The sequence below is a fragment of the Bos taurus genome, chromosome 28, assembly GCF_002263795.3.
Source record: "Bos taurus isolate L1 Dominette 01449 registration number 42190680 breed Hereford chromosome 28, ARS-UCD2.0, whole genome shotgun sequence".
In the NCBI taxonomy this organism is placed as follows: Eukaryota; Metazoa; Chordata; class Mammalia; order Artiodactyla; family Bovidae; genus Bos; species Bos taurus.
Genome location: NC_037355.1, coordinates 43,299,888 through 43,322,354, shown reverse-complemented (window position 1 = coordinate 43,322,354; position 22,467 = coordinate 43,299,888). Strand labels below are relative to the sequence as shown.

Below are 22,467 nucleotides of genomic sequence, written 5' to 3'. Positions count from 1 at the left end.
TGTCTCTACTCTATTGCTGTTACCAATGGATTCACCATACTTCCCTTCCCCAGTCCCGTGCAGGTGGACAGTTAGGCTGTCTCTACTCTATTGCTGTTACCAATGGATTCACCATACTTCCCTTCCCCAGTCCCGTGCAGGTGGACAGTTAGGCTGTCTCTACTCTATTGCTGTTACCAATGGATTCACCATACTTCCCTTCCCCAGTCCCGTGCAGGTGGACAGTTAGGCTGTCTCTACTCTATTGCTGTTACCAATGGATTCACCATACTTCCCTTCCCCAGTCCCGTGCAGGTGGACAGTTAGGCTGTCTCTACTCTATTGCTGTTACCAATGGATTCACCATACTTCCCTTCCCCAGTCCCGTGCAGGTGGACAGTTAGGCTGTCTCTAATCTATTGCTGTTACCAATGGATTCACCATACTTCCCTTCCCCAGTCCCGTGCAGGTGGACAGTTAGGCTGTCTCTAATCTATTGCTGTTACCAATGGATTCACCATACTTCCCTTCCCCAGTCCCGTGCAGGTGGACAGTTAGGCTGTCTCTAATCTATTGCTGTTACCAATGGATTCACCATACTTCCTTCCCCAGTCCCGTGCAGGTGGACAGTTAGGCTGTCTCTACTCTATTGCTGTTACCAATGGATTCACCATACTTCCCTTCCCCAGTCCCGTGCAGGTGGACAGTTAGGCTGTCTCTACTCTATTGCTGTTACCAATGGATTCACCATACTTCCCTTCCCCAGTCCCGTGCAGGTGGACAGTTAGGCTGTCTCTACTCTATTGCTGTTACCAATGGATTCACCATACTTCCCTTCCCCAGTCCCGTGCAGGTGGACAGTTAGGCTGTCTCTACTCTATTGCTGTTACCAATGGATTCACCATACTTCCCTTCCCCAGTCCCGTGCAGGTGGACAGTTAGGCTGTCTCTACTCTATTGCTGTTACCAATGGATTCACCATACTTCCCTTCCCCAGTCCCGTGCAGGTGGACAGTTAGGCTGTCTCTACTCTATTGCTGTTACCAATGGATTCACCATACTTCCCTTCCCCAGTCCCGTGCAGGTGGACAGTTAGGCTGTCTCTACTCTATTGCTGTTACCAATGGATTCACCATACTTCCCTTCCCCAGTCCCGTGCAGGTGGACAGTTAGGCTGTCTCTACTCTATTGCTGTTACCAATGGATTCACCATACTTCCCTTCCCCAGTCCCGTGCAGGTGGACAGTTAGGCTGTCTCTACTCTATTGCTGTTACCAATGGATTCACCATACTTCCCTTCCCCAGTCCCGTGCAGGTGGACAGTTAGGCTGTCTCTACTCTATTGCTGTTACCAATGGATTCACCATACTTCCCTTCCCCAGTCCCGTGCAGGTGGACAGTTAGGCTGTCTCTACTCTATTGCTGTTACCAATGGATTCACCATACTTCCCTTCCCCAGTCCCGTGCAGGTGGACAGTTAGGCTGTCTCTACTCTATTGCTGTTACCAATGGATTCACCATACTTCCCTTCCCCAGTCCCGTGCAGGTGGACAGTTAGGCTGTCTCTACTCTATTGCTGTTACCAATGGATTCACCATACTTCCCTTCCCCAGTCCCGTGCAGGTGGACAGTTAGGCTGTCTCTACTCTATTGCTGTTACCAATGGATTCACCATACTTCCCTTCCCCAGTCCCGTGCAGGTGGACAGTTAGGCTGTCTCTACTCTATTGCTGTTACCAATGGATTCACCATACTTCCCTTCCCCAGTCCCGTGCAGGTGGACAGTTAGGCTGTCTCTACTCTATTGCTGTTACCAATGGATTCACCATACTTCCCTTCCCCAGTCCCGTGCAGGTGGACAGTTAGGCTGTCTCTACTCTATTGCTGTTACCAATGGATTCACCATACTTCCCTTCCCCAGTCCCGTGCAGGTGGACAGTTAGGCTGTCTCTAATCTATTGCTGTTACCAATGGATTCACCATACTTCCCTTCCCCAGTCCCGTGCAGGTGGACAGTTAGGCTGTCTCTACTCTATTGCTGTTACCAATGGATTCACCATACTTCCCTTCCCCAGTCCCGTGCAGGTGGACAGTTAGGCTGTCTCTACTCTATTGCTGTTACCAATGGATTCACCATACTTCCCTTCCCCAGTCCCGTGCAGGTGGACAGTTAGGCTGTCTCTACTCTATTGCTGTTACCAATGGATTCACCATACTTCCCTTCCCCAGTCCCGTGCAGGTGGACAGTTAGGCTGTCTCTACTCTATTGCTGTTACCAATGGATTCACCATACTTCCCTTCCCCAGTCCCGTGCAGGTGGACAGTTAGGCTGTCTCTACTCTATTGCTGTTACCAATGGATTCACCATACTTCCCTTCCCCAGTCCCGTGCAGGTGGACAGTTAGGCTGTCTCTACTCTATTGCTGTTACCAATGGATTCACCATACTTCCCTTCCCCAGTCCCGTGCAGGTGGACAGTTAGGCTGTCTCTACTCTATTGCTGTTACCAATGGATTCACCATACTTCCCTTCCCCAGTCCCGTGCAGGTGGACAGTTAGGCTGTCTCTACTCTATTGCTGTTACCAATGGATTCACCATACTTCCCTTCCCCAGTCCCGTGCAGGTGGACAGTTAGGCTGTCTCTACTCTATTGCTGTTACCAATGGATTCACCATACTTCCCTTCCCCAGTCCCGTGCAGGTGGACAGTTAGGCTGTCTCTACTCTATTGCTGTTACCAATGGATTCACCATACTTCCCTTCCCCAGTCCCGTGCAGGTGGACAGTTAGGCTGTCTCTACTCTATTGCTGTTACCAATGGATTCACCATACTTCCCTTCCCCAGTCCCGTGCAGGTGGACAGTTAGGCTGTCTCTACTCTATTGCTGTTACCAATGGATTCACCATACTTCCCTTCCCCAGTCCCGTGCAGGTGGACAGTTAGGCTGTCTCTACTCTATTGCTGTTACCAATGGATTCACCATACTTCCCTTCCCCAGTCCCGTGCAGGTGGACAGTTAGGCTGTCTCTACTCTATTGCTGTTACCAATGGATTCACCATACTTCCCTTCCCCAGTCCCGTGCAGGTGGACAGTTAGGCTGTCTCTACTCTATTGCTGTTACCAATGGATTCACCATACTTCCCTTCCCCAGTCCCGTGCAGGTGGACAGTTAGGCTGTCTCTACTCTATTGCTGTTACCAATGGATTCACCATACTTCCCTTCCCCAGTCCCGTGCAGGTGGACAGTTAGGCTGTCTCTACTCTATTGCTGTTACCAATGGATTCACCATACTTCCCTTCCCCAGTCCCGTGCAGGTGGACAGTTAGGCTGTCTCTACTCTATTGCTGTTACCAATGGATTCACCATACTTCCCTTCCCCAGTCCCGTGCAGGTGGACAGTTAGGCTGTCTCTACTCTATTGCTGTTACCAATGGATTCACCATACTTCCCTTCCCCAGTCCCGTGCAGGTGGACAGTTAGGCTGTCTCTACTCTATTGCTGTTACCAATGGATTCACCATACTTCCCTTCCCCAGTCCCGTGCAGGTGGACAGTTAGGCTGTCTCTACTCTATTGCTGTTACCAATGGATTCACCATACTTCCCTTCCCCAGTCCCGTGCAGGTGGACAGTTAGGCTGTCTCTACTCTATTGCTGTTACCAATGGATTCACCATACTTCCCTTCCCCAGTCCCGTGCAGGTGGACAGTTAGGCTGTCTCTACTCTATTGCTGTTACCAATGGATTCACCATACTTCCCTTCCCCAGTCCCGTGCAGGTGGACAGTTAGGCTGTCTCTACTCTATTGCTGTTACCAATGGATTCACCATACTTCCCTTCCCCAGTCCCGTGCAGGTGGACAGTTAGGCTGTCTCTACTCTATTGCTGTTACCAATGGATTCACCATACTTCCCTTCCCCAGTCCCGTGCAGGTGGACAGTTAGGCTGTCTCTACTCTATTGCTGTTACCAATGGATTCACCATACTTCCCTTCCCCAGTCCCGTGCAGGTGGACAGTTAGGCTGTCTCTACTCTATTGCTGTTACCAATGGATTCACCATACTTCCCTTCCCCAGTCCCGTGCAGGTGGACAGTTAGGCTGTCTCTACTCTATTGCTGTTACCAATGGATTCACCATACTTCCCTTCCCCAGTCCCGTGCAGGTGGACAGTTAGGCTGTCTCTACTCTATTGCTGTTACCAATGGATTCACCATACTTCCCTTCCCCAGTCCCGTGCAGGTGGACAGTTAGGCTGTCTCTACTCTATTGCTGTTACCAATGGATTCACCATACTTCCCTTCCCCAGTCCCGTGCAGGTGGACAGTTAGGCTGTCTCTACTCTATTGCTGTTACCAATGGATTCACCATACTTCCCTTCCCCAGTCCCGTGCAGGTGGACAGTTAGGCTGTCTCTACTCTATTGCTGTTACCAATGGATTCACCATACTTCCCTTCCCCAGTCCCGTGCAGGTGGACAGTTAGGCTGTCTCTACTCTATTGCTGTTACCAATGGATTCACCATACTTCCCTTCCCCAGTCCCGTGCAGGTGGACAGTTAGGCTGTCTCTACTCTATTGCTGTTACCAATGGATTCACCATACTTCCCTTCCCCAGTCCCGTGCAGGTGGACAGTTAGGCTGTCTCTACTCTATTGCTGTTACCAATGGATTCACCATACTTCCCTTCCCCAGTCCCGTGCAGGTGGACAGTTAGGCTGTCTCTACTCTATTGCTGTTACCAATGGATTCACCATACTTCCCTTCCCCAGTCCCGTGCAGGTGGACAGTTAGGCTGTCTCTACTCTATTGCTGTTACCAATGGATTCACCATACTTCCCTTCCCCAGTCCCGTGCAGGTGGACAGTTAGGCTGTCTCTACTCTATTGCTGTTACCAATGGATTCACCATACTTCCCTTCCCCAGTCCCGTGCAGGTGGACAGTTAGGCTGTCTCTACTCTATTGCTGTTACCAATGGATTCACCATACTTCCCTTCCCCAGTCCCGTGCAGGTGGACAGTTAGGCTGTCTCTACTCTATTGCTGTTACCAATGGATTCACCATACTTCCCTTCCCCAGTCCCGTGCAGGTGGACAGTTAGGCTGTCTCTACTCTATTGCTGTTACCAATGGATTCACCATACTTCCCTTCCCCAGTCCCGTGCAGGTGGACAGTTAGGCTGTCTCTACTCTATTGCTGTTACCAATGGATTCACCATACTTCCCTTCCCCAGTCCCGTGCAGGTGGACAGTTAGGCTGTCTCTACTCTATTGCTGTTACCAATGGATTCACCATACTTCCCTTCCCCAGTCCCGTGCAGGTGGACAGTTAGGCTGTCTCTACTCTATTGCTGTTACCAATGGATTCACCATACTTCCCTTCCCCAGTCCCGTGCAGGTGGACAGTTAGGCTGTCTCTACTCTATTGCTGTTACCAATGGATTCACCATACTTCCCTTCCCCAGTCCCGTGCAGGTGGACAGTTAGGCTGTCTCTACTCTATTGCTGTTACCAATGGATTCACCATACTTCCCTTCCCCAGTCCCGTGCAGGTGGACAGTTAGGCTGTCTCTACTCTATTGCTGTTACCAATGGATTCACCATACTTCCCTTCCCCAGTCCCGTGCAGGTGGACAGTTAGGCTGTCTCTACTCTATTGCTGTTACCAATGGATTCACCATACTTCCCTTCCCCAGTCCCGTGCAGGTGGACAGTTAGGCTGTCTCTACTCTATTGCTGTTACCAATGGATTCACCATACTTCCCTTCCCCAGTCCCGTGCAGGTGGACAGTTAGGCTGTCTCTACTCTATTGCTGTTACCAATGGATTCACCATACTTCCCTTCCCCAGTCCCGTGCAGGTGGACAGTTAGGCTGTCTCTACTCTATTGCTGTTACCAATGGATTCACCATACTTCCCTTCCCCAGTCCCGTGCAGGTGGACAGTTAGGCTGTCTCTACTCTATTGCTGTTACCAATGGATTCACCATACTTCCCTTCCCCAGTCCCGTGCAGGTGGACAGTTAGGCTGTCTCTACTCTATTGCTGTTACCAATGGATTCACCATACTTCCCTTCCCCAGTCCCGTGCAGGTGGACAGTTAGGCTGTCTCTACTCTATTGCTGTTACCAATGGATTCACCATACTTCCCTTCCCCAGTCCCGTGCAGGTGGACAGTTAGGCTGTCTCTACTCTATTGCTGTTACCAATGGATTCACCATACTTCCCTTCCCCAGTCCCGTGCAGGTGGACAGTTAGGCTGTCTCTACTCTATTGCTGTTACCAATGGATTCACCATACTTCCCTTCCCCAGTCCCGTGCAGGTGGACAGTTAGGCTGTCTCTACTCTATTGCTGTTACCAATGGATTCACCATACTTCCCTTCCCCAGTCCCGTGCAGGTGGACAGTTAGGCTGTCTCTACTCTATTGCTGTTACCAATGGATTCACCATACTTCCCTTCCCCAGTCCCGTGCAGGTGGACAGTTAGGCTGTCTCTACTCTATTGCTGTTACCAATGGATTCACCATACTTCCCTTCCCCAGTCCCGTGCAGGTGGACAGTTAGGCTGTCTCTACTCTATTGCTGTTACCAATGGATTCACCATACTTCCCTTCCCCAGTCCCGTGCAGGTGGACAGTTAGGCTGTCTCTACTCTATTGCTGTTACCAATGGATTCACCATACTTCCCTTCCCCAGTCCCGTGCAGGTGGACAGTTAGGCTGTCTCTACTCTATTGCTGTTACCAATGGATTCACCATACTTCCCTTCCCCAGTCCCGTGCAGGTGGACAGTTAGGCTGTCTCTACTCTATTGCTGTTACCAATGGATTCACCATACTTCCCTTCCCCAGTCCCGTGCAGGTGGACAGTTAGGCTGTCTCTACTCTATTGCTGTTACCAATGGATTCACCATACTTCCCTTCCCCAGTCCCGTGCAGGTGGACAGTTAGGCTGTCTCTACTCTATTGCTGTTACCAATGGATTCACCATACTTCCCTTCCCCAGTCCCGTGCAGGTGGACAGTTAGGCTGTCTCTACTCTATTGCTGTTACCAATGGATTCACCATACTTCCCTTCCCCAGTCCCGTGCAGGTGGACAGTTAGGCTGTCTCTACTCTATTGCTGTTACCAATGGATTCACCATACTTCCCTTCCCCAGTCCCGTGCAGGTGGACAGTTAGGCTGTCTCTACTCTATTGCTGTTACCAATGGATTCACCATACTTCCCTTCCCCAGTCCCGTGCAGGTGGACAGTTAGGCTGTCTCTACTCTATTGCTGTTACCAATGGATTCACCATACTTCCCTTCCCCAGTCCCGTGCAGGTGGACAGTTAGGCTGTCTCTACTCTATTGCTGTTACCAATGGATTCACCATACTTCCCTTCCCCAGTCCCGTGCAGGTGGACAGTTAGGCTGTCTCTACTCTATTGCTGTTACCAATGGATTCACCATACTTCCCTTCCCCAGTCCCGTGCAGGTGGACAGTTAGGCTGTCTCTACTCTATTGCTGTTACCAAGAGCATGATAAGGACTTACATGGACCTATTGTACCCATGCAAGAATATCCACAGAATCAATTCCCAGAAGTGAAACTGCCAGGTCATGGAATATAAACCTTTGTAATTCTGATAGCCCCATGATCCTGATTGCTGAATTACTCTGCATCGGGAAGGGTTTCCACTTGTACCCCCAATACTCCTGAGTGCCTGACTCCTCACACCCTTGCCGAAAGAGTGTTTTGCCTTAAGTCTGACTGTCGCCATCTGATGTGTGCAGAAAGGAAGCGCAGTGCATTTTTATTTGGATTCCTCTTTCTTGAGGAAGTTTTAGCACGTTTTCCTAGGTATGAGCCTTTCCTCTTGGGTGAAACTGCTTATCACCTTCCTTCATTTTGGTTATTGGGTCGTAGTTTAATGGATTTCTAGACATCCTGTGTATCATGGAGATAGCCTGTCTTGGTAACTGTACGTACCTGGCCGATTATGTGTCTGAGGACAAGAGAGGCAGTCTCCTCTGGGTTGTTGGAGCCAATAGGATGCATTTGAAAGAAGACTGATGGCCATTCAAGGACGTGTGTGAACTCTGTCACGCAGGTGGCATTGGCAACAGGTTTCACATCAGGCCAGCCTGGGTTTGCAGCTTTTGTGTTGGGTGCTTACCAACAGTGTCGCTTAGGGCAAGTCACTTGGCATCTCTGAGTCTTGGTATTCTTAGCTGTAATATAAGCTTACTCATTACTTTGGGTTATAATGGTTAACACATAGAATATGATAGATACTACAGTGATTATATAAGTGACCACCCAGATAATTGAAAACACTCACCACACTCCTGAGGATCATTTTGGCCTCTGCCTTACAGGAAGGTACAGCAGGAGGATAAGGTATGCCCCGTCATGGTGGCCTCTGGGGGCTCCCAGCTGCAGCTCCCCAGGGTCCTTCCTCACGTGCACAGGGGCTGCTCTGTCTCTGGACTGTGAACTACAAAGACATGTGCAAGGAATGCTGGTGTTAGGGGAGCTCAAGGAGAAGATTTTAGCAATGCCTTAATCCCTACTGGTGATACAGCCAAGCCAGACTGAGTAAACCCATTAACTACGTGTAAACCACCAATCTATACATCCCCAAGCAATGTAAGCAAGCTGGCCCTGGGTCTCTCCAGAGATTTGGGGACTTTACACAGCACAGCACATAGTCCTAACTAGCTCATCTCATCATCCTTAGCCATGGGTCAGTACCAAACATCCCTGGAGATAAGCACAGAGCCATCTCATTTCAGCTCTAAACACCTCCTGCCTTACATAGGTTCATCTGGGTTCTCAGAAACTGTTGCTTCCTTTCCTTGGAACAAACCTGCCTTTGCCTTCACCTGGACCTTTCTCTTCTACAGCTCGGGGGAGACTGTCACTAGCGTGACCAGCTTGGCTCCACTGCAGCCCAAGAAGGGCAAGAGGCGGAAGGAGAAAGCTGACGTTCCTCCCGCAGTTCCTGCCAAAGGTAGGGAGCTAGCCAGTGGTCACCCGCGTGGTGAGCAGAGCACCTGGGGTCTGATGTGAGTTTAGGATGGGAGACGGACAGATGAAGCATGCGGCATTCCTGATTATATGGCCTGGAAAACTCCACCTAGATTCTGATCTTATCTGAGCCCTGTCCCTGAGGTGGGCTGGTGGGGGGTGGTGCCATTGGCCACACAGGGCTTTATCAGGGAGCTGCGGGGGTTGTGGTGGGGGGTCAACCTCTACAGACTATTCTAAAGTGTATTTCCTTCTGAACTGCTAACATGATCTGTGCAAAGCAGGATGGGGCAAAATGGTGTCTGTTAATTTAAGGGAAAAAGTTTCTCTGATTTTTCTAAGGATAAAAACCAGGTGTATAATTTAGTTTGGATTTGTTCTAGGGATAAAATGAGGGTTATTCCTTGATTCCAAGGAATCATGACAGAGCAGCATAAATGAGGAAGATGGGCATTTCCTGAGGCAAGAACTAAAGGTGTCTTTCAATAGTTCCTAAAATAACTGTGGCTAATTTAGGTCATACCTCAAAGGTTTTGATATAGAGTTAGGAATACAAGGGTTGCCCCAGTGAATAACTTAATAGCAAGACAAGATCCATTGTATTCCTCAGCCGGGGCTTTCTAGGATGTTCCCTAAGCTGCCTTTGAGCCGTGTGGCAGAAGGCAGTGGTGCTGAGTCTGAACATACATCAGTGGACAGAAGAGGCTGGGAGGCACGGGCCTCCTGGGAGGCACGGCACGTGTGGGTCTGGGAGGGAAGGGGGTGGCCCCTGCTCTGGGCTGGGCAGTGTAGTGCTGTAGCGTCTCATTCTATCAGAGTGGTCAGTGACCTGTCTAACGAAAGACGAAAGTCAGACTCAGAGAACCACGTGGCAGAGCCTGCCTTTGGGTTCAAGTCCCAACTCATTTAAATATGAATCAGTTGCAGGACATTGCAGGAAGAGCCTCGGTTTCCTCCTCCTCCTCCCATTTGGGGACAATAAGACCTTCCCTAATGACCTCACAGGGTGGCTGTGAGGGTCAAAGGTCACCACTGTCAGGGTTAGTGTGCAGCTAGGAGGAAGCCCCAGGGAAAGTTCCAGCCTCAGCCTTAACCAAGGGGACTTGGCTCTCACCTGCACATCTGACCTCTTTGTAGCTGGCGGTGTTTTGTCGACCTTGTTGAGGAGAGAGGATGACTTGTCCAAAGGCTAGGAGGGGATCACCATTCCCCGAAGGGCAGCAGTCCAGCTGTTACCTGGATCAGAAACTAAAGTTCCTCCACGAAAGCAGGAAGGGGCCCAGAAGACTCTGGGTCTGTGGTACTTACGGTATGTGGACTTTAGGGGTCCTGGGAGGAACTGCAAACTAAACCCTTGATGTGTTTCTGCAGCTCCCATCGCCACCACGTTCCATAAACCGAAGCTGTTAAAGCCACAGAGGAAAGTCACCCTGGTGAGTAACCACATTCTCTGTGTTGTCCCCTCAAACCCTAAACACACTCTGGTCCAAGGAGTACCTTTATTGACTCAAAACATGCTCCAAGTTCTTGGTGCTTCGTCTCCAAGCAAAGCCGTTCTCTCATCTTGGGTCAGCTTTCGAGCCAATTTTTCTCCATACCTAGTTCCCAGAGTGGCTTTTGAAAAATCCACATGGGATTGCTTTTTATCATCCATGCTCCTTTTCGAAAAGAAGGAAAAAAATCACACTCTGGAATGTATAAAATATAAAGAGGACCAGCTTGTATAGATTTGTCTTGATAACCACTCTGAAGAGACTGCGAAAGAACCTTCCAGAATGCATGTTGTACCTTTTTATTTTGAAATACTTTTTAGATTTACAAAAGCATTAGAAAGATGATACAGAAAGTTCCTGTCTATTCTGTGCCCAGCTTTTCCTAAGGTTAACGTCTCACAAAGCTCTGGTGTATTTGTCGAAACCAGGAATTTAGCCTCAGCATATTACCATTAACTGCACTCCAGATTCGGGTCAGATTTCAGCAGTTTTTCCACGAATGTTCTTTTGCTGGTGCAGGATCCCATCCAGGCTAGCACATGGATTTCATGGTCCTGTCTCCTTAACCTCTTCCAATCAAGCCCAGTGCCTCAGATCTATGGCCTTGCCACTTTAAAAGAGCAGCAGCTACATTTTTAGAATCTCCCTTGACTTGGGTTTGTCTGAGGTTTTTAATGATTAGAAATGAGCTTATGGATTTGAGGAAAGAACAACACAGAAGAGATATGCCTTTCTCGTTGCATCCCATGGGGGGGACCTGCTGTGACGCTGACCTTGACCACTTAGTGAGGGTGAGTCTGCCAGACTTCTTCATATAAAATCACTACTTTTTCCTCTCCGTCGTCTGTTTGTTAGAAGTCAGTCGCTAAGTCCAGATTACACTCAAGAGGAGGAGCGTGAAGCTGTACCTCTTGAAGGGAGGGAGATTAAAGACTTTGGACACATATGAAAACCACCACAGTAATAGGTATTTTAGGGGAGATTCATCCAGCCTATGCAAATAGTCTGTTTTTCCTTGAACTTTCATCTACTTATTTTAGTGTTCATCAGTGGATTTTGCTTGTAGCACTTATTACTATGGTGAATTAATGGTGATTTTCTGTTTTCCTCAACCCGTCTCTGTTTACTACTTAAAATTCTTCTACAAGCACGAGCTGGCTCCCTTCTCTTGTTGATTTATTCACTAATTTCTTTACATTAGTGTGCATACATGGAGATTTAATTTCTTTTAAATTATTGTTTAACATATTAAATGTATTGTTATTCATTTTGTTGCTAAGTTTGTTCAGCAGTTGTATATTTGTGTGAGAGAGAGAGAAACAGAAAAAGAGAGGGAGAGAGAGGCAGAGAAACGGGCAAGCCTATTCTAAAATGTGTATGTATTGCAAAGGAAAAGAACAGAAAAGTGGAGAGTTTATATATGCCAGTTCACAAAATTTACATTAAAACCACAGTAATTAAGCCATGTAGTAAGTAATTGGGCTTCCCTGGTGGCTCAGACAGTAAAGAATGTGCCTGCAATGCAGGAGACCCAGGTTCAATCCCTGGCTCGGGAAGATGCCCTGGAGGAGGACATGGCAACCCATGCCAGTATTCTCGCCTGGAGAATTCCATGGGCAGAGGAGCCTGGCGGGCTGCAGTCCATGGGGTCACAAAGAGCTGGACATGACTGAGCGGCTAACACTTTCACTTCACTTTCAAGTAATGGTATCAGCACGAGAATAGACACATAAACCAAAAGAAGATAATAAAGAGCCCCAAACGTATCTGCATATGCATTGTCTCTTGATTTTATGACAAAGTGACATTGCAGCGCAGTGAAGAAGGGATTATCTTTTCCGTATATGGTGATTATCTTTTCTGTATATGGTACCGTATATATGTGGTACTTCACACCACACAAAAAATTAATTAGTATGAAAGGTAAAAATAAAGCTTCCTAAGCATAGCTACACAAGGTCAGGGCAAGCAAAGATTTTCAAATCTGTAATGTTGAGAGCTTGATGGTTGCAATCAGAACCTGTGTCCTTCTGAATCCAGAGTGTAAGGTTTTAACCAGCTTATTCAAAGCTTTGTCTCCGAGGGAAACCTGAATCTCTGTGCATGACTCTGACATCTTCTGGCTCAGCCTTACCTCTGACCTGTTCTGTGCCCAGGTTCCCTGCTGTTCCTCTGGACAGGATGGCTCCTCTGTTTTCTAAGAGAGAACCTCCTTTTCCCTGCAATGAACTGTGGGTTCTGTTTTCATGCAGGGTGATTCCATCTGGTTCATGTTATCAAAAATTCCTCACCATTTCTGCTCTATTGGCTATACCAGTCTTGTCCTCACATACAGCAGCCAAGGTTTTGCTAATTTCAATAGATTTATGGTCATTCAGTGGACTTTGGGAAACTCAGTTGAACCCAGAGGCTGAAATGGTCCCCTTTTCTTAGAGCATCCTGCATCCTACCCATGAGAAGCAGACTCCCCCGAGAGTCTGAGCTCAGTCTCCCGGCTGTGCATACCACTGCACGTGTGTAGGTGTGGGTGCATCTTTTCCAGATCTTTTATTCCTAACCCATGTATTTATCAACAACCTCAAGGCTGATTACACTTCTGTAAATTTTCGCCATTTTACATCCTAAGTTGCTCAGGGCCTGTTTTTTCTAATCTAATCTCTTACCCCTTGTGAAAACAGAAACTGCTCTTTATTGACATTCCATTGATACATCCCAGGGATGTATAAGAAAAAGTGCTTTTTTGCATGTCATCGTATTTAATTCTCACAGTAAGATCCCCCATTCCTAGACTTGCCTGTGGGGACACACAAACACTCTGCTTAAGGAAAGTGAGTTCCTACAACCCGAGGTAGCGTTGCATCTCTCAGGAAGAAAGGGCTGCTCCCCCTGGACGGAGCAATGTCAGCAGCCTTGAATGGGCAGCTCTCTAGTTCACAGCGACACAGTGCTGCCTCCTTCAACAGTTTGGGGCCACTTATAAATGAAGTAGATTCAATAGCATTTTCAAAAATAACTGGTCCCAATCACACGTTTTTTTCTTGTGGACTTTTTTGGGGGGATGGTTAAAACTTTCTTCACACCTAAATTGGCTCCACATGAGTTTTTTTTTTTTTTCATTTTTCATCAAATTTTATTTTTTAAATTAATTATTTTAATTGGAGGATAATTACTTTGCAATATTGTGATGTTTTTACTGTACATCAACATGAATCAGCTGCAGGTGTACATGTGTCCCCTGCATCTTGAACCCCCTGCCCACCTCCTTCCTAATATTGTGGACTTTTTGTTTGTTTGTTTGTTTGTTTGTTTGAGCTGGCGTGCTCCTCTGGGACGGAGATCCAACAGAGGAAATTATTGATTTGCACAGAAAGTAAGTCAGGGCAGTCATATATGCAGTTCAAAATGGATTCTTTGTTTTTTGGAAATATCCATACTGCTGTTATTAAATACCAATTTTCCTGTCCTTTGATCATTTAAGATATGAAAAGACTTCAAATGTTTTAAACCAAATTTTCCAGAAATGCGTCAATTTGAAGGCCAGTTTGCACCTACACCAATACACAATAAAGGAAAGAACTGACTTTGAGTGTACCTCTGCCTGATCAGCAGTTTAGAGTCAAAAACACCAGGCCTAGCATCTACAGGTTTTGGTTAATATTAAGATTTATTTTCCCAATAGTCCAGCATTGACCTCAGTCTCAATTTGGTCGATATTTATCTCTCAGATCAATAAGTCTTGATGGCAGCTGAAACTGCAGTCAATAGCTACCTGTTGACTCACACAGGCCTTGGTGGGTAATTTAGAAAATAATTTGGCAACATCTTTTCTTTGGGATCTGGTACCAGTTTAGGTGTTTAATTCTATAATTGCTGCATTTTGCCACAAAGTCCATAATACAATGTTTCCTGGAGTGGTCATGGGCCACAGAGCTCTCCAGCTCCCCAGCCCCTCTGTCCAGAGTGATGTTGACACATGCTCACCCCAAGAAAGCAACCTGCCTACTGCCTCTGCTGACTCACTGGCAAGAAGGAGGAGCCTCCACTTATTGAGCATTTACTGTGTGTCAGCTCCTCTGTTAGGTGATTGCAGGCTCCATCTCCCTCATCCCAACCACACACGCCGACCCCCAGCAGACCCTTGGGCTCCAGGCAAAAATGACAGGCCTGGGTCCTTGTGTTTTCATCCTCAAAGCTTAATATCTTTTCTTATGTTTCCAAGATAACGTGGCATTTTGCAAGAAGTATATATTCAGTTCAGTTCAATTCAGTCACTCAGTCGTGTCCAACTCTTTGTGACCCCATGAATCGCAGCATGCCAGGCCTCCCTGTCCATCACCAACTCCTGGAGTTCACTCAGACTCACATCCATCGAGTCAGTGATGCCATCCAGCCATCTCATCCTCTGTCGTCCCCTTCTCCTCCTACCCCCAATCCCTCCCAGCATCAGAGTCTTTTCCAAGGAGTCAACTCTTCCCATGAGGTGGCCAAAGTACTGGAGTTTCAGCTTTAGCATCATTCCTTCCAAAGAAATCCCAGGGCTGATCTCCTTCAGAATGGACTGGTTGGATCTCCTTGCAGTCCAAGGGACTCTCAAGAGTTTTCTCTAACACCGCAGTTCAAAAGCATCAATTCTTTAGCGCTCAGCTTTCTTTATAGTCCAACTTTCACATCCATACATGACCACTGGAAAAACCATAGCCTTGACTAGATGAAACTTTGTTGGCAAAGCAATGTCTCTGCTTTTGAATATGCTGTCCAGGTTGGTCATAACTTTCCTTCCAAGGAGTAAGCGTCTTTTAATTTCATGGCTGCAATCACCATCTGCAGTGATTTTGGAGCCCAGAAAAATAAAGTCTGACACTGTTTCCACTGTTTCCCCATCTATTTCCCATGAAGTGATGGGACCAGATGCCATGATTTTAGTTTTCTGAATGTTGAGCTTTAAGCCAACTTTTTCACTCTCCTCTTTCACTTTCATCAAGAGGTTTTTTGGTTTTTCTTCACTTTCTGCCTTAAGGGTGGTGTCATCTGCATATCTGAGGTTAGTGATATTTCTCCCGGCAATCTTGATTCCAGCTTGTGCTTCTTCCAGCCCAGCGTTTCTCATGATGTACTCTGCATATAAGTTAAATAAGCAGGGTGACAATATACAGCCCGACGTACTCCTTTTCCTATTTGGAACCAGTCTGTTGTTCCATGTCCAGTTCTAACTGTTGCTTCCTGACCTGCATAAAGGTTTCTCAAGAGGCAGGTCAGGTGGTCTGGTATTCCCATCTCTTTCAGAATTTTCCACAGTTGATTGTGATCCACACAGTCAAAGGCTTTGGCATAGTCAGTAAAGCAGAAATAGATGTTTTTCTGGAACTCTCTTGCTTTTTCGATGATCCAGTGGATATTGGCAATTTGATCTCTGGTTCCTCTGCCTTTTCTAAAACCAGCTAGAACATCTGGAAGTTCACGGTTCACATATTGCTGAATCCTGGCTTGGAGAATTTTGAGCATTACTTTACTAGTGTGTGAGATGAGTGCAATTGTGCGGTAGTTTGAGCATTCTTTGGCATTGCCTTTCTTTGGGATTGGAAGGAAAACTGACCTTTTCCAGTCCTGTGGCCACTGCTGAGTTTCCCAAAGTTGCTGGCATATTGAGTGCAGCACTTTCACAGCATCATCTTTCAGGATGTGAAATAGCTCAACTGGAATTCCATCCCCTCCACTAGCTTACCAGAGACGAATAGTGGTTTGAAAGAAACAATGATAGGACTCAAGAAGAAAAAAGAGGTGGGACAGGCATTTTAGATGTTTTATAATCTAGGTGTCAAAACTGCCTTTCCCTAGTTTTACAAAACAACCAAACACAACAATCTGTTCTCAAAATTAGCTTATGAAGCCATGCCTTATCACCAAAGGTCTTTCTGATGGACAGTGTGTTCCCTTTGTCTAACAACCTGGAATGCTGACAATGAATCATTATTCCAATATATCAGTGGTTCTTCATCCTTAGGGGGCCAGGACGCACTTTCCCAAAACTCAAAATGTGTATCCTTCCAGTTGGCGGTGGGGGGACGGACACTAGATCAAAGTCTCCCCGAGGCCTTCAGGGGACCCCTGTTTCCTCCCCGTGGTTTTGGGATCCCTGACCCCACTGAGATAATTCGCACACTTCCAGAAACGGCTGTTGTCGCCCCCTTGTTTCAGAAGGAACAGTGCGTTTGATTTCCTTTTCTTGCCCTACTGATTCAGAGACCTTGTGGAGGAAGAGAAAACAGTCTCTGTGATGGGGAGGTGACACCTCGATAGCAACAGGGACTGTGAGCTGGAGGGTCGGGTTGGCAGCATCCCCAGACCGACTCACAGAGGATGCAGGCCCGTGGGCTCCTGCCTCAGGGTCACGCCTCCTCAGTGAGGCTCCCTCAGTGGGTCACCTCTGTTTCCTCTCTCTGGAACCAAGTCACTTGCCTGTAGCACTCTGTAGCTAGAAAGATCAGACTACCCTTGTTCTCTAAGGAGAAACTATCCCTTGTGAGCAGAAGGCTGAAGACACGGGGAAATCAGCAACATCAGGGGCTTAATTACAACAAGTTTCCCAGTGGGTCTCTTGCATCCTGCCTCCCCCGCGGATCCATCTCCTGCACTACAGCCTAGGGATCTTTCTCAAACCCAACTCCAGTCATGTCATTTCCCTGCTTAAAATACTCTGGTGGCTCCCCCTTGCCTCCAGGATGAAGCATGGCTTCCTGCAGCGGCAGCTGTCATCACTGGTCTGCCGCTCCCCTCCTCCACCCCGCCAGCCTGTGTGGTCCAGGTCCCCTTACTGCTGGCCCCACAGGCTCTGTCCTGCACCTGCTGCCTGGCTCATCCTACCACAGGGCTGCCTCTCACCTCCAGGAGGGAGCTCACACACCACTTTCTTTTCTGAGGCCTCCTGCTCCTTCAACCCCACTTCTTCACACATCTGGACTCTCCTAGGCATCAGTGCTACCCTCTGTATGTCAGGGCCTTGCCATTGCCGACTCCCATGGCACCATTTAGTTAATCTGTTCTACCTGACCCCGCAAGGCACTGATGCCCTTGTCCCTGGGAGTAAACTTGGGTCTCCTGCCATCACCCCAGCTGACCACTTTCCATATCAGCTGCCCCCCGTCCCCAAACGGTGAGGCTGGCTTCCGCTCCTCCACCTCCTCAGTGTCACCTGCCTCTGGGTCCTCTTCTCCTTGAACACATTGCCTGGGAGGCTCAACACTCACAGGTGCAACAGCCAGCTGTGCAGCGCATTGGTTTCCTAGTCTCAGTCTTCAAGACAGTTCCACAGTGGCTCTTCTGACTGTGAAACATTCCCCAAGGGGGCTCCACATGTACCCCAACTTAAGCACACAGAATTCATCACCTTCCCCTGGTCCTGCCCCACCTAGGATATCCCTGCTGTCCAAACTCTAAGTGCCTTCTTCTCCCTCATCTGCATGTTCGTTGGTGACCAAAGGCTATCTGTTACTTCTCAGGCCCCTGGCTGTCCTTTCCTCCTCCCCGGCCACAGCTGGCCCGCATGCCCACCACCTCCCCATCCGTCTGACTTCAGGACCGCCCCCCGCCCCCCGGGGCTCCTTCAGCACCTGGCCTCACCTGTATCTTGGCACTTGTCATGCCTGACTCAACTTTCTCCCTCGCTAGAACCACATCGTGCCTTTTTACAAAGTGACCTTTATGTTTCTCTTACTGTGAAGGCTGGACATGGTAGACACCTTAGACACTGAAAACATTTTTTAAAAGCTTTTTAAAAATTGTGTTAAAATACCCATAATATAAAATTTAGCATCTTAGCCATTTTAAGTATACAGTTCAGTGGTGCTAAGTATATTCACATTGTTGTACAAACAATTTCCAGAACTCTTTTCATCTTGCAAATGTCTGTCCTATTAAATAACTCTCCACTCTCCCCTCCCCCAGTCCCTGAGAGCTACCCTCTACTTTGTCTGTAAATTTGACCGCTCTGGGTACCTCATATCAATAGAATCATTTGGTATTTATCTTTTTGTGATTGGCTTGTTTTACTTAGCATAACGTTGTCAAGGATCATTTATGTTGCCACATGTGTCAAAATTTCCTTCTCGTTTTTAAAGCTGAATAATATTTTGATTTATGTATATATATTACATTTTGTTTATGCATTCATCTGTCGATGGACTCTTGGGATGCTGCCGCATGTTCTATGAACATGGATGTGCATTCTCACCCACAGTGCACAAGGGTTTCGTTTTCTCTGCGTCCTTGCCAACCTTTATTTTCCGTGTTTTATTTTGTGGCCTTGCTAACGGGTGTGAGGTGGTACCGCACTGTGGTTTTGAGCTGCGTTTCCGTAGTGATTAGTGATGTTGAGCATCTTTTTCGTGTGCTTTGGCCATTTGTACATCTTCTTTGCAGAAATGTCTGTTCAAGTCTTTCCCCATTTTTAAATCAGATTTGTGTGTGTTTGTAGATGTTCCTTTATGTATTCTGGACATTAACTCCTTTCAGATATATAATTTGCACATATTTTCATCCATTCCGTAGGTTCCCTTTGCGCTCTGTTGACTATGTCCTTTAATGCCCAGAAGTTTTAAATTTTGATTAACATTAGTTTTAAAGTCATAGACAACCTGTCCATCACTGTGTCCTCAGTGGGGGACCTGGGATCTGCAGACTGTGTGAGGAGTGAATGAGTCGAGGACAAAGATATGAGATTGCAGCTCTAAGTCCTCAGTGCTCAATGTGAGGTCCAGGGACCAGCAACCTGGACATCGCCTGGGAGCTTGTTGGGAAAGTAGCAGCTCAGGCCCCACCCTAGATCTACTGAATTAGAATCTGCAGTTCAACAGGGTCCCAGATGAATCTGATGCACCTTGAAGTTTAAGAAGTACAGTTCTGCGTAACTTAACAGACAGTACCCAGCTCTGGTTGAGTTATTGCTGGCAAGACCGAGTCATCACTGGCCACCTCCAGAAATAGTTATACTAACATTTTAGTAAGACAGGTCAGCCCACTTGGGAGAATGGTGAATTTTCTCATTATCAACAGAGATGATTAAACATGAGAATCTGCTTCTCAAGGGTATTGTGACTCTCCCTCATTCCTGAAAACCTTTCCTGGAGAGCTCATCCCCATCTCAGCTTGGTGTAGCTCTGTCCTGTGGGCTTCTAGGACCCCTCACAGTCACAGGTAGAGAATTCTGACATGTAGGGAATGTGTAGCCAAGACCCGTTTGCCTGGGATTCCCTTGAGTTTATAAAGTCTGCAGTAAACCTGCCTCCTCTCATGGAATCTGAAAGATCAGAGCACTTAAAACAGCCAGAGGATGAGGTTCATTCCATCATTGTTAAAGGGAACCTGTCTTAGGACAGGGCCTTCCTTCCGCCCAGTGTCAGCCCGGGACTGAGATGCTAGCTCTGTTCAGTATTTCCCTGGTGTCTGGAAAGAACCCCCCTTCTTCCAGCTTAGTTTTCACTACCCAGAATGTACTTCTAAGACCAAAAAGAGTTTTTCTCTGTTCAGTAGCGGAAAAGGGCTTTGAGGCCCATTAGACCCCAGTGATGGAATTCTGAGAAGATTTTAATAATAACCCAAACTCCAGCACAATTATTTCCAGAGGACATGCATTTCAGGTTTCTTGAAGGATGTTTATAATAAGCTGGAGAATTTCTCTTGTTGTCGTTAAATGTACCAGCACTGGTTCCAGTTGAATTCTACATGAAAAGGATATATTAACCTGCATAATATATGTGCATAATCTCGATTTAAAATTAAAAAGAAGGAAAAAACCCACAGCCACATGAACAATATATTGCCCCAAGTAAAAGCCTTGGGAAAACAAACAAAAACTATGCTTGTACCACGCTAGTCCCATTTTTAGAGAGATAAAAATTCTATGCCCCCCTCGGTACACATGCACATCCCGTTATTGTCACGGGGAGTTATGTATGTCGACTGGAGGGAAGAAGGGATGCGGGGCTTCGGAATGGATGAGAGTGGGGAAAACAGAAGTCGTTTCATTTCATGGGCTTCCTTCAGTCAGAGAGGGAGGGGCGAGCGGCTGGGTCTTTCATGAATGAGATGTGATCACCAAGGAGGCAAGATCAGGCGTCCCAGAAGTGGCAGTGGGAACATCCCGAATTAGGGACTCAGCCCTGATGCAGGGTTGTCACTTCCCTGTAGGCCAGGAGGTCAGTTCTGATGTCCCTCTGCTGCCTTGCGCTGTCTCCAAACAGCTGCTGGGCTGGAGGCTTCTCAACTGTATCACAGGCCAGTGGAGGCTGGTCAAGACTCTGATGTTCTTAAGGATGGCCCAAGTGAAGCCATTACTTTCAGGAATCTTTTAAGACTGGTAGCACCCTAAGCACTCACTGGGGACCCTTTTTTGGGAGACAATGAGAATCCTCTAGAAGTGATACAGAGGGAGTCGTTCCCGTTGCAGCTGTGTGCTTTCAGGAGGCTGGTGGCTTCGGGACTGACCACCTCGGAGCTGTGTTTCTCCCATTTGCTGCGTCACAGATTCATTGGAATTGCTCTGCTGTCTTACATCCAGTGTTGATGGGGAGTGTACGAGTTGCTCTAGGGGTTGCAGCCTTTGACCCCTGACAAAGGTGAATAGGCGTCACAGAGGTGAGCTGGGGCCAAGGACAGCCCAGGCTGAAAGCAGGCTGGAAGTCCAACAGGGCCAGTCCACTGAGTGACTCCGCCTGGTCACGCAGACCCGCCCTGCCTGTGGGGGTCTTGAACCCTCTCTGGGGCAGGCCCGTCCCTGAGTGTCTACAGGGAACGTCCCTGTGAGAGGCAGCTCGCTTTCCATCTCAGCTCAGCTAATTTGCTGCCTTTAATGGGCACTTCATTGTTGGGATCGTTGCACTGCCAGGAATTTTTTTTTAAACTCCTTCATTCTGTTTTATTTTTGTAATCTCATGGAGCGATATCATTTGTATATTTGATTTTTTTTAAAAAAGCCTACTTCATTGAAAACTTCAGTTTTGAATGCAGAGCACTTCAGAGTTGTTATTAGAAGACTTTTTCAATCTCAAATAGAGAATACGAGAAATGAAGTACCATTTTGGGGGGGAAAAAAAGAGAGTAATAAAGCATCATCAACCTGTAATATCTGTAACATCAAGCTAGGCACCCAGAACGTCAGGAAGAAAATTTCTACGTGAAGCTCAGTTAGTGACAAACTCATGGTATATGTAGGGGGTTTTGTTTCCCTAGCCACGTTCAGTGCTCACTATTATTATAATTCCCTAAAGCTGAATTGATAAATTCTAATAAGCACATGTGCGGCAATAAGACACAGCCCTGTGAATTAAGCTTATAGAGCATGCACAGAAAGATGATGGATGCAAACTGTGAATTCAGTCATAGGTGCCCATTGCCCGCATTACATATAAACCCAACCAATAAACTGGCATACCTACTGCTGTTCTATATTTGTGCTCTGTGCTTGCTTTGTGCCTTGGGCATTGTGTCTGTGACATAATGCTCGTGTTGGTGATGGTATTGGTGCAGGTGTGATGAAGGTGGTGATAACGGTGGTTTTGATAGTAGTGATAACACACTTCACTTTGATGGCATGTGCCCATGCAGGTGCTACCCCAGTGCTTACCGATACAACATCGAGTAGCTCCCATGTGCCAGGTAGCAGTAGGTCGGCTATCTTTCTAGGAGGTAAGTTGCAGCGGCATGCTCCAGCCCACTCCTGTCTACTAGAGAGAGGAAATCTCTCTGGCATCTTGAAATCAGCCACTGTGGGAGGATTTACATATGTAAGTCAGCAAATGCTAGGAATGAATTTTCTTCGTGGGGGATCAGTTGCTCAGCAACTTCCCTGCATATCACTGGGTGCAGTGGTACATTTGGCAGAGCCCCTGCTCCCACTGAGCTGAGTGATCCGGTGAGAGGCTGGTCCTTGCCCTGGCTTTGGCGCTTGCTAGCTCTTGGCCCCAAGCTTGCCCTTCCCTGTGAAATGAGGG

The 22,467-nt window shown here is 47.4% G+C and overlaps 1 protein-coding gene across 4 annotated transcripts in view; it reads left to right on the top strand.

Moving 5' to 3' along the window:
* The window catches only part of VSTM4 (V-set and transmembrane domain containing 4), an 89,622-nt gene that overhangs the window by 54,494 nt on the left and 12,661 nt on the right, over positions 1-22,467 (top strand). For all 4 annotated transcript variants that reach the window (XM_024986842.2, XM_024986844.2, XM_059882717.1 and 1 more), the window contains 2 exons: positions 8,867-8,973; positions 10,362-10,423. In XM_024986842.2, coding sequence (XP_024842610.1) covers positions 8,867-8,973; positions 10,362-10,423 — 169 coding nt within the window. The remainder of the gene's footprint in view (positions 1-8,866; positions 8,974-10,361; positions 10,424-22,467) is intronic.